The sequence below is a fragment of the Lytechinus variegatus genome, chromosome 3 (assembly GCF_018143015.1).
Source record: "Lytechinus variegatus isolate NC3 chromosome 3, Lvar_3.0, whole genome shotgun sequence".
NCBI classification, from domain to species: domain Eukaryota; kingdom Metazoa; phylum Echinodermata; class Echinoidea; order Temnopleuroida; family Toxopneustidae; genus Lytechinus; species Lytechinus variegatus.
The window spans coordinates 69,271,457-69,283,998 of record NC_054742.1 but is presented as its reverse complement, the minus strand read 5'-3'; the positions used below and the strand labels follow the sequence as shown (position 1 = coordinate 69,283,998).

At 33.3% G+C, this 12,542-nt stretch overlaps 1 protein-coding gene across 1 annotated transcript in view; it reads right to left on the bottom strand.

Moving 5' to 3' along the window:
• Positions 1 to 12,542, bottom strand: part of LOC121411791 (extended synaptotagmin-2-like) — a 79,321-nt gene that overhangs the window by 16,786 nt on the left and 49,993 nt on the right. Inside the window, exons 11-19 of the mRNA XM_041604648.1 lie at positions 12,311 to 12,381; positions 11,733 to 11,818; positions 10,972 to 11,020; positions 10,272 to 10,361; positions 9,230 to 9,328; positions 3,919 to 3,993; positions 2,615 to 2,701; positions 1,877 to 2,029; positions 1,084 to 1,140 (exon numbers count right to left, since the gene is read on the bottom strand). Coding sequence (XP_041460582.1) covers positions 1,084 to 1,140; positions 1,877 to 2,029; positions 2,615 to 2,701; positions 3,919 to 3,993; positions 9,230 to 9,328; positions 10,272 to 10,361; positions 10,972 to 11,020; positions 11,733 to 11,818; positions 12,311 to 12,381 — 767 coding nt within the window. The remainder of the gene's footprint in view (positions 1 to 1,083; positions 1,141 to 1,876; positions 2,030 to 2,614; positions 2,702 to 3,918; positions 3,994 to 9,229; positions 9,329 to 10,271; positions 10,362 to 10,971; positions 11,021 to 11,732; positions 11,819 to 12,310; positions 12,382 to 12,542) is intronic.

Below are 12,542 nucleotides of genomic sequence, written 5' to 3'. Positions count from 1 at the left end.
AACAGAAAAATCAAAGAAACAGATTAACGAAAGTTTAGAAAAATCCGACAAATAATGAGAAAGTTGTGAGCATTTGAATATTGCGATCACTAATGCTATGGAGATCATCAAATTGGCAATGCGACAAAGATGTGCGATGTCACTTGTGAACGACTCTCCCCATTACTTTAGTATATATTTCACTTAAATTGCCTCTTTTATCACCTCTCTCCGTAGATCATGTGTTTTTTCTATAGGAGGACATGTAATACAGATTTTTAAAGAATACATAATGGATAAAGAGTTTGTATCACCACAGGAAAAAGTAAAAAGAGACATTTTGAGGGTATTTTGTAGTCCATCAAAGGGAAAGTTGTTCACATGTGACATCACACATCCTTGTCGCATTGCCAATGGGAGGATCTCCATAGCATTAGTGATTGCAATATTCAAATGGTCATAACTTTCTCATTATTGTTCTGATTTTTCTCAAACTTTCTTTGTTCGTATTCTTTGATTTTCATGTTTCGATACAAGCCTACTTGTTCCACAGGTTTCATTAATAATAATAATAATACATGTTACTTTAAAATGCCAAATTCACTCTGAAGAGTGCTCAAGGTGCTGAAAAAAAGGAAAGGTTTTAAGAACTTTTTTGAAAGACTCAACAGAGATACAATTTTTTATGTTTTCAGGAAAGCTGTTCCATAGTATATTGCCTTAGAAGAGCATAATTACCAAGTCATGTTAGTATTCTATAGTACTAACCATATGAATTCAACTGCATATTGCCTACAGGGAGTACATAAAGTAATTTGCAGGTTTTTTTCTATTAATGACCAATCAATGCTTAACTGAATGGAAGGGAGCATAATTATGAAACCCTTTTGCTGTTTAATAACACTAACCACAAAATTTCAAATGCATATCAAACATTTTCATGGGTAGGTATAGTTTTGGTCATTTGTTTGAAATTTATTATATTCCCAAAGAAAGCTTTTTACTTAAAATTGTCACTGGACTCCCTATTAGATTTTAAAGAGGGAAAAATGATTTAAAAAAAATCGTATTTTACCATGATGTAATGTTTTCATATAAACTTACCAAAGCAGACATGGGTTCAAAGGGACCCTGTTGCCTTCCTACACCTTTCTCCAAAGCCTATAAAAAAAATTAACCATGAGTAATTATATGATGAATAATATACAGCCATTATAATTCAATCAAAAAATTCAGATGAGAAAACGTAAATGTATTTGACTTGGAAGGATGGAAGTATAGTCAATAATAAATGAAGTGAAACATGAAAAAAAAAAATCAATACCCATATACCAGGGCAAGTACAATGGACGGGGTGACTCTTCCCACCCATATTGCACAAAATTTGAAACAGGGCAATAAAAAATCATGGCACTTGAAAGAAAAAAAAAATCCTTGTATTAAACCCAACGCAAAGACTGAATTCCTTCTCTTTTCCCAGATCTGCCAGCATTTCCCCTGGAATATTCAGTTGAATGTTTCTTTAATTTACCCAAGGTATTCAAGTTCCTCAGAAACAACTGGAGTGCGATGTTTCTATATAGACCAGAGTTACTCTTTGAATGAATGGTCTTTCGATCACCATGTCTGGATGGCAAAGTGTTAGTTCTTCAAAGATATAAAGTTTTTTTTAATAGAAAGACAAGCTGACTGACATTCACAACATGTCACTAACTTACCCTTAAACACATCTTGAGTGTGATGTTACTCTGAGGACCAGAATTATTCAGTTTGAATGGTAGTTTGACCACGTCTTAGCTGGCTCAGTGTGAGCTCTTCGCAGAGATTTTCACAGAGATTTTTTTTCTTTCTTTAGAAAGACGAGCTATCCTACATTCAAAACATGACACTAACTTACCCTTAAACACATCTTGAGTGTGATGTTACTCTGAGGACCAGAATTATTCAGTTTGAATGGTCTTTCAATCACCATGTTTGGCTGGCTCAGCAACAGCTGTTTCAGAGGGATGTTCACATTACCAAGTTTGTTTCCCTTCTTACTGTCTGTGACCTGCAATATCACATCAAAAGAGGAATTGGTTTTAGTTTATAAAAAAATATTATTTATTGATAAGACCCTTTAAAAGAGTCAACATTACATCTGGTCATGAGACAGATGCATTTGACATCTTTGCGTGATGATGACTGATGATAGTCAGAATGAAAATGATGGTCACAATGACAATGATGGTCACAATGACAATAATGATGGTCACAATGACAATGATGGTCAAGTGACAATGGTCATGATGATGATTGATAATGATTATGACTATGATGATGGTGTTAATGATGGCGATGATGATGATGACATTGCTAATAATGATCCCTGGCGGCCATTATTGCACACAAGGATGTCCAAAAAAATGACTATTCCTGTCAGGTACCCATTTGCTGCACCTGGCTCAAGTAAATGTAGAAACCGGGAGAAAATGCAGAAGACAAGACTGAACAAATGGTTTCTCTAAATGTATCAAATCTACATGAATAACTGAAAAAAATGCCCCTTTTTCTACAGACATTTCCCCTTGCGTCTGAATATATAATTCTTTGCTATACTTTCATCAAAGTAGAAATTTTACCCCGATAATCTTACCTCTACATCCAGTGACTGCATGGCAGGATTCATGACCAAGAAATGATAGGTCTCCTCCCACACAGGACGCATTGTTTTTTGTTGAACCTGATGAACAAATTATAAGAGAATCCATTCATTCAAATAATATTATCAGAAATGACTTTTTATGATCAGAGAGTCCAAATTTTGTAACATCTTTTCTTCTATGTTGGAAAAATAAAAATGGTCCCAACATAAACCCTAAACCCGGGTATGATTTGACAAAAGCTGTAGTTTGTTATACATACAGAATAAGCTTAAAGGGGAAGTTCACCCTGAAAAAAAGTTTATTGTAAAAATAGCAGAAAAAATAATAAAAAATATTGCCGAAGGTTTGAGAAAAATTCATCAAATAATTAAAAAGTTATTAGAATTTCAATTATTTGATTTGTGACGTCATATGCGAGCAGCATTCCTACAGAGCGAATGGTAAAAAATCATAGAAATGTCATTTTCTCTGAAAATTGAAAATGGTTTTCACTGTAACTTTTGTATATCAATAGACAAATCATTTCACACCCGATCATGAAAAGAAAACAAAATTAAATCATCAGGAACCATACAAAATTTGAAATTCATACATTTTATTATATAACACATGGGGCAGCTGCTCGTTTATGACGTCACAAATCCAAAATTTTGAACTCTAATAACTTTCTTACTCTTTAACGGATTTTCCTCAAACCTTCACCAATATTTTTTACTATTTTTTCTGCTATTTTTACAACAAAGTTTTCTTCAGGGTGAACTTCCCCTTTAAATCATTCCAAGCATATACAAATGACTTCATCATCATTTTTCCCAAACTGTCCCAAGCGGATTTCAGTAGAGAAGAAAAAAATTTGAGATAAACATGTTACTAAACAGCTATTTTGGAGAGATTTAAGTAACGATATGGGATTAAATTTCATTTTTCATGCCACAATAGCAAATACCGGTGTATAAGGAACTGACTGAGACCATTAATGGGTCAACGATCGTTTTAGTTACGATCTAGATTGAATACCATTTTTAAAAAAAATCATCAAATTCGGGCAGATTGGGATACTTCATGAAAACTGTGACAATTTGCCAGACTAAATTTAAGTAGACAAGAAATTTACGGTTACAGTTTAAAATACATTGAGGATTGGGTTTAGAGTTAATTCCAAGATTATGGTTTATCTTCGGCATTCATATAATGTGCCCATTTTCCATGGGAGCAGTTATTGCCAGTACAAATGACATGAATTCTACATGTATACCGTAGAAACTGTACTGTGTTGAGGATACTTTGTACTTACATGACTCTTCTGTGTAGTCTGTCCAACCTTAAGTGTACACACGGGACTGGGCATACTGGTGGATCTCGATGATACCTGCATTATTCCAAAAAGTTAACAAAACAAAAAAAAATCAATTTCGATCAATCTGTCACAAAAAAATTTACTGGTATATAGTTTACCGAAGTGTGACATCATAAATTTTCCATTTTTGCATTTCAGCGCTTTTTATACCATATTTCGTTAGTGCATGATGAAAAACAGCCACTACCATAATTTGGTGTGAATCGGTCCATGGGGGCCTGAGACATGACCTCATGAATACATAATTAGCCCCCATTGAAGTCGATGTATTTATGAGGTCATATCTCGGGCCCCCATCGACCAATTCTCATCAAATTTTGAAGGTTTTTTTTATCATGTGCTACCAATATATGGTATCAAAAACGCTGAAATACAAAAAAAAGTTTTTTGTGACGTCATCACTTCGATACTCTATAGGGGAAAAAAAGATTTGGGCAGAGGAGCAGCGATCATTAGCCTGCGCATCTGGGGCCAGTTTCATAAATGACATACGATTACGGTAAAGTCTTGTCATTTTTGTATCTACCACTGACACCTTATAGTTCAAATTATTTTCCCAAATCATATTTGAGAAATTCTGATGATTCGAACAAACTTTTAGGCAACTGGCAACCTACCCTGATAACAGCATACGTCTGTTCACAGTAAATGCATGGACATATGAGTATAAAGCTTATTTTCAAATATCTAAGTGAAAATTCTATTGAGCATTGTCTCTCAAGATAACACTGATCAAAAAGAGGACTTGCATATTGCATCGAAGGAGGGGGGGGGGGGGACAGGATATGAACCTATTTTCTATGATCATTACCCGTAAATTTACGGTAGAAGTGAAATTATCCTGAGCAATTAAGAATAGGAAGATCGAGGGCTTGCATATTATTATATCAAAGAACTTTCAATTTATAATTGAACAGAAACATCATACTAAAAGGAATATGAAAAATCAAATCTGAGAAGAAACACTGCTCGCTACAGCTCATAGTTTTCCATTTTTGTAAACCAGAATTCAATCAATCCAGGGGCCTGTTGCAGAAAGAGTTGTGTTTAAACGCAAGTCAAAATATCAAGCGCAAGTCCCGAATGCGGGTGCTTCATTGGCTGACAATCAAGTTGCGCAAGATTTTTTGAGTTGTGTTTGATCGCAACTCTTTCTGCAAAAGGCCCCAGGAATCAAAGACTTTAATCAATACTTAAAGGACAAGTCCACCCCAACAAAAACTTGATTTGAATAAAAAGAGAAAAATTCAACAAGCATAACAATGAAAATTTCATCAAAATCGGATGTAAAATAAGAAAGTTATGGCATTTTAAAGTTTCGCTTCATTTCACAAAACAGTTATATGCACATCTTGGTCAGTATGCAAATGAGGGAACTGATGACATCACTCACTCACTATTTCTTTTGGGTTTTTTTGTATGAAATATGAAACATTTTGATTTTCTCTTCATTGTCATGTGAAATGAAGTTTCATTCGTCCCTGAACATGTGGAATTCCATTATTTCAACATTTTGTGCTTCAGGCAAGGAGGTCCTAATCATCACATTCGTAAAAATTGAAATATTGTATAATTCAAACAATAAAAAACAAAAGAAATAGTGAGTGACATCATCGACTCTCTCATTTGGATGTAACTGACTCGTTCATATAACTATTTTGTTAAAAATAAGCAAAACTTTGTAACTTTCTTATTTTACATTTGATTTTGATGAAATTTTCAGCATTGTGCATGTCTGATTTTTCTCAATTGATTAAAATCAACATTTTTCTGAGGTGGACTTGACCTTTAACATGCTAACTTAAAATATAGACATAATTAGGCCCTCATTTCCATAAACTTAAGCCTGGTCTAATTTTGTACTAAAAGTATGGGATGCCAAAATGTCAAAATTTTGCTTACATTGTATGTTTATTTAGGTTTACTGTGCTCTTTCCTCACACTTTACTGGTGAAGCAAAATATTTTGATTCTTGTTCCCAGACAGTTATGAATAATTTGAGCATCAAGTGAGCTGATTAATTGAACATGTAATAATAAAAGATTTGTCACAAATAGCTATCCATAGTTATACCACATTCCTAATCAAACCCCTGAGTCCAAAATACATGCTGTAATGTAGAATTAGATTTTAGAAAATTATCAAATAACTTTTATGCCTTTGTTGTGAAAAACACAGCTATTAAGCCCGAACAGAACCATTCTACATAATATGACAATATTTTGTTTGTGCCTATGTATAAAACTGAGAGTTGTGTGAAATAAATATTTTTAAATAAAATGGGGGATATATGTATACATACATACTTTTATGTAACTTCTTTTTTTTGGGGGGGGGGGTGATGTATCTCTGGCAACATACAGCATAGCGTATAAGCTGATAATGTAATGTACATGGTAATTTCTATTGATAGCATGAATGCAAGCATTTGTCTTAGAAGCAAGAGACATATATGTGTGGTCCTGTAGCACAGTATTGTGTGCTAGTAATGTTCAAACAAACACTTTCAAAATATTTGTAAGGATGGGAACAATAACTGCAATATGTTTGCTGATAATTCCATGCATGAGTTTTAGATATAAAACCTGCATTCTGATAAAGTTTGTTCAAAGATGACTATAGTTATAAAATCATTTCCATGGTTAATCTTATATTTCAAAATATGAAACACAACAGAACAAATAAGTATACACATGGAACAGCTTCGTTAGGTAAAATATTTCTAACTTCAAATTCTATAATTTTGAAATGATGAACAGTCTCAATTTAATCAAATCTGGAAATCTGTTCACAAAAAATGTTTCAAACTGTGATATAGAATAAAACTTTGTTATAATTAAATTCAGGTTATAAATTGGTGTAATACAAAAGCCAGCAATTTAAAATGATAACAATTCAAAATTGTAATAATAAAGAAGCTGATTTAATGCATGTCAATGATATACTTTGGGCATCCTTATACTTTCAGCATTGAAGTAGAAATTAAAATTTTGTAGGAATGAAAACACAATGCATTCTATATTGCTAGAGATAACATAGCAAATACACTTTCAATAACAAGAAGAAAACAATGGTGTCTGTAAAAATACAAACAAAATTGAAATGAACAAAAGGAAAAAGCAAAATGCTGAATGCCTTCTAAGAGAATGCAATCAAAAGATGGAAATGCTGAATGCCATCATAAAGAATGCAATCAAAAGATGGAAATGCTGAATGCCTTCAAATCGAATACAATCAAAAGATGGAATTGATTAACACGATGAAGAAAATACTCACTACACCAGGGATTGATCTTATTACTGTACTCTTCTGTTGATTGGAAGTGTATGTATACATACACATATATTGTTAGTGCTCTATAGACTACACTTAAACACGTTCAAGTCCTACTATCACAAAGCACACTGAGTGATCAGAAAACTATTTTGTATGCTTAATGACATTGACCATCGTAAGCGATAAAGCATAAATATCAAAGGTCAAGTACACCCCAGAAAAATGTTGATTTGAATCAATAGAGAAAAATCAAACAAACATATCGCTGAAAATTTTGTCCAAATCGGATGTTAAATAAGAAAGTAATGACATTTTAAAGTTATACCTATTTTTCACAAAACAGTTATATGCACAACTCAGTGATATGCAAATGAGAGAGTCGATAACGCTCACTCACTAATTTCTTTTGTTTTTTATTGTTTGAATTATACAATATTGCAATTTTTACAACTTGACTGAACCAAGAAATGTTCAGGGAGGAATAAAACTTTGTTTAACTTGACAATGAGGAAAAAAATTAAATATTTCACAATTTCATTATTTTACAATTTTATTATTTCCTAATAAAATACAAAATAAAAAGTGAGTGATGTCATCAGTCCCCTCATTTGCATACCGACCAGAATGTGCATATAACTGTTTTGTAAATTCAAGCAAAACTTTAAAATGTCATGACTATTATTTTACATCCGATTTTGATGACATTTTCAGCATTTATGCTTGTTGGATTTTTCTCTTTTTACTCAATTTAACTTTTTGTTGGGTGGACTTGCTTTAATAATTACATTGATCTCCATGAGTGATCAAAAATAAATATTAACAATACAATCAATTGCAAAAGCTTAAAGATTAAAGATAAAGGTCCTATTGTAGGTTGATGAATTATCAAACACCTATATGATCAGTGTTTACTCTTCAATAAAATATTTTTCTATCATTACTACATTTTTACTTCTACAATTTATGTTTCTGAAATAAATATGGACAATTAAAATAATGTCATTGGGAGTCAATTCACAAATTTGCATGGAAAATAGTGATATCCACACCATTGCTAATTTGAGGATTTAAGTAACCAACATATTTCCCATTGTATGAAATATATTGGGCAAAAATACAAAATGCAGTAATTTCATTCTGAATTGATTAGGTAAATATTTTTTTTTTACTAACAACTGGTTATAGAAAAGAGTAATACAAGATCTTTTTTCTTAATAAGGATCTATGTGTGCAATTTACACATGTGCAAGGATCTTGTGTCTGTACATCCTATAAGAAATGAGGATTTAAGTAGATAATGATAATTAGTGGCAACGAAAGAAGTATTTATCTAGTGTGAAAATAACACTAAGGTCAGTAGATCTTGAACCTTGTGGCATGACAGCTACAAATATGGTATAATTTTTCCATAAACAGGTAACTACTATGGTAAGACTGATCACTTTTTCCAAGAGTGAATGACTTGAGTGAATACCTTGTATAAAAAGTTCAGGTATTGTTGATTATACACTAGAAAGAGATATGGCAAACCCCTCATTCCGCCAAAAGAAATCCTGCCTCTTTCAGCATGGGTATTTTACCCATCGACCCATAGCGCTAAATTTGTGATTTCAAGTTAAAATCCTTGATCAAAAATGACGCCACAAAGCTGAGCAACATTTTGAAGAGTGTAACAATATTGAGATAAACCAAACAAACATGTTACAAAATTTTATAATGATTGCATCATGGTGAGTGATGAGTATGTCCATCCGACTCTGGAAAGGGTATTTTACATTTTCTTTTTAAAGAGATTTGTTTGGAACAAGTATTTTTTTTCAGGGGGGGGTCACCTTAAGCCCCTACCCCTCCCCCCAAAAAATGTCTCATACCACTCATTACATTGTACACAAAACTGTTGCTAAGCATTGCTGTGACATGTCTGAAGTGAACTACATTTCTGTCCAGAGGAAAATGAAGAGTATGGGCTTACCGGAAGGTCTTTAGCAGAGTCCAGTTTGACCACCAGAAGGGCACAAGAAAAGAGGGATTCTGAGGTCGGTGTGGCAACCTGCAAGCAATCCGCTACTTGCTAATACACAGAAATAAAAGGAACAGTAATAATTATATTCATCCGAGCATGAATGCGAACATAGATATAAACCCCGAGAATAAATTCAGCAACTGGATTTTTTTAAAATTGAAATTGGCATAATTTGAGAACTTCATCATTACAATGAGGAGCCATCTGTTGTGATTGCATAATCGTGGAATGTGCACTTATGCTGAATATAGGGAAAAAACAAGGGTGAATGTTGCAAAAAAAATTTTCTTTAACCAAAGTTTTAATTTCTTGTGAATTTGCAATATGTATTGAATTATGACTGAGTGAATTAGTGTTTGCTTGAAGTGAGAGCTTCCATAGACCTTAGATGGTCAGTAAATGAAACAAACATCCCAAACTTGTTCAACATCCTATAGCTTTTACAAACAACAGGTTCAATATAAAGACAGAAAATTGATATTTCCAACTTGCATTAACAATTATATCTCTTACGTTGGAAGGCCCTAGAAAATGCTTCAGGAAGCACATTGTCAGTGATATTCACCGACTAATTTGCTCTGAGCCAATCAGAGGCAAGGATTTCAGTAGCTTATAACAATAGGCAGTGAAAGTCACCAAGTCTTTGTTTCATCAAATGCTCACCTGAAAGATTGATATTCAAAATTTGCAACGGGGTACAAGCAATTGATTTGTTTATATTATCCCAGCCATGGCGTAAATTCCTTCAGCAAGAAATTTATCCACATTGTGCTGCACTCAACCCAGGTGAGGTGAATGGGTACCCGGCAGGATTAATTCCTTGAATGCATGAGCGCTGAAAGGCAGCTCAAGCTAAAGCCGGGGTAATAATAATAATAACAATGTGCCACGGAATAGAATATTTCCAGATAGATGGCGCTATATAAATGCCTATTATTATTATTTAAAATTTCATTCCCCTACAGCCTGAGATTGAAAAAAAATAACTTACCTCATGAATAATATCAAAGTTCTCTGAAGGAACAAGCCACTCCAAGTGAAGATGGAGATCACCATGTTTGATGTCTTCAAGTGGCAACCACTAAATGACAACAACAAAAAAACACACAAATAAATTGAAAAATGAGCAATTATTCCTTCATTCTTACATCAAAAATGTCAAATTTTCACTAAATGGTAAGTAAAATATATTTGGGGTAACATTTTCTATCTTTAGAAAAGGGAATAATTCCCTTCACATGACCACACCAAATTACAATGCATTGAGTTTAGTATCCATTGACAAAGGGCAATTTAAGATATTTCAAGGAGGGGGGGGGGGGGCAAATTGCCCAATGCCTCAATATATTATTTTGCCCAATATTAAATCCACATATCCACTTTAAAGGAAATATACAGTAATTGTTTTCCCTCAACCAAGAAACAATAAATTTCTATTGCACTTTATCAAAGACCCCCTGCTTTGCTTTATAATAAGTATAACAGTTATTAGCCTTGAAATTGTAATATGTACAGATAGAAGTTACATGTATGTTCCCGAGTTTGACAATTTGGAAATTAAGGGGTGTTTCCACTCTCCAGTTGGGAATTATGACAGATTTTTTTAAGGAGTAAAGCATCAATCATAGTAATTATAAGGCAAATGAAAACGTCATTAGATGAGGAAATAAAAACTGACTGCATTTCCTTACAGAATCAAAGGTGCCCATCTTGGAAATGTAGTGAATATCGATGCTCAGACTGAAAAAATAAAAGATATATTAAACGTTACATCAGAGTCATAAAGAACATAACAATATAAATAATTAGGGCTTTTCATAAGGAGCTGCATGTCAGTAAGGCTTAATATCCAATGATGAAGTAATTGACAAGTAATCTTATTTTTGATACACTACCCAAAAGTGCAATATAACAAATGCGTATTAAACTGCACACATCCAGATTTTAGAATAAAACTTAACCGTTTTTCAAATTCGAATTCAACCCATCCCGCCCCCGGTGTTGAAATGTATTATAGACAATCATACCACAAAACTGTGTAGAATGAATAACATAATTTTTCTTTATTTATGATTTCTAACAACATTTTAAAAATTTACTACTTTTTTAACATCACAATATGTCTTCAGCATGATTTGTATAAAATCTATCAAATCTGTGTGACAAAAGTATAGAAGTGCACATTTTTGTTTTTTAGTTATGGTTATTTCAAATATTTTCTGACATATCAACAAAGATTAAGCAACATTATAGGAACTCACAAAACATCTTTAAATACATATAAAATATGCATGTCAAATCTAAGATCTTTACTCTTCTAAAACCTTCATGTATGGATCTATAGAATTTTCTCCAAACACACAGGAATTTCCTTTTGCTAGTACCCATATAAATCTGGGCAGATAGTGGCAAATGTGGAATGGGGCCTTGCCAAAGGATATTACTGACTTACTTTCCTAGTGGATCATCTTTGCTTCCTGGATCCTCATCCCAACAATCCACATCTAATGTCTGTCCATGCTCCTCATACACTATGGCCTACACAAAAGAAATCGTTCAATTTAAACGTAAAATCCAGCTGTGACAATGATCCAAAAAATGCATTGGAAACAGAATCCAATAGCATGACCACCCAAATGTTTGTATGTATGAACAAAAATAATGAGCAAAATGATTCTTGTATGGGATGCAAAATTGCTGAGAAATTACCAAAATAAGCACAGCATTCTTATCCGATGATGTGTCTTTTTCCAAGCAATACTGATACACAGTCCCATATGCGCTTATCTACATATATGTTCATGTTCTTCAGTGTGGAGGCTTTACAGAGTTGAAATTAGGTTTACATTAACTTTCTAGCTCTAGATTAACACTATCGTAACAAACCTTGATTCTAAATACTTCTCATGAAACTCTTGCTTGCTAAAACTTCTTTAATTTCACACCACTAAAGAATAAATGACATTACACTACCAGAATATCTTTCTTCCCTCTTCCAGAAAAATAACCACTCTCGGGTTTCCTTCTTACCTCAAATGTCTGATTCCACTTTGGATTCAGGTTGTTGTTGATTGTTTTGGTCTTGAACTTCTGCATTCCAACTGCATTAAAAATATGAGAACAAATATTCACATGACACTGATCCTTCACAGTCAGACTCACATAAGTTGACATATATAGGCCGAGTGGCCATGTTCCTTAAAACAACAAAGACTTGTCCTAAAAATGCCAGTCAACGAAGTAGCAGGATGTACCAGACATA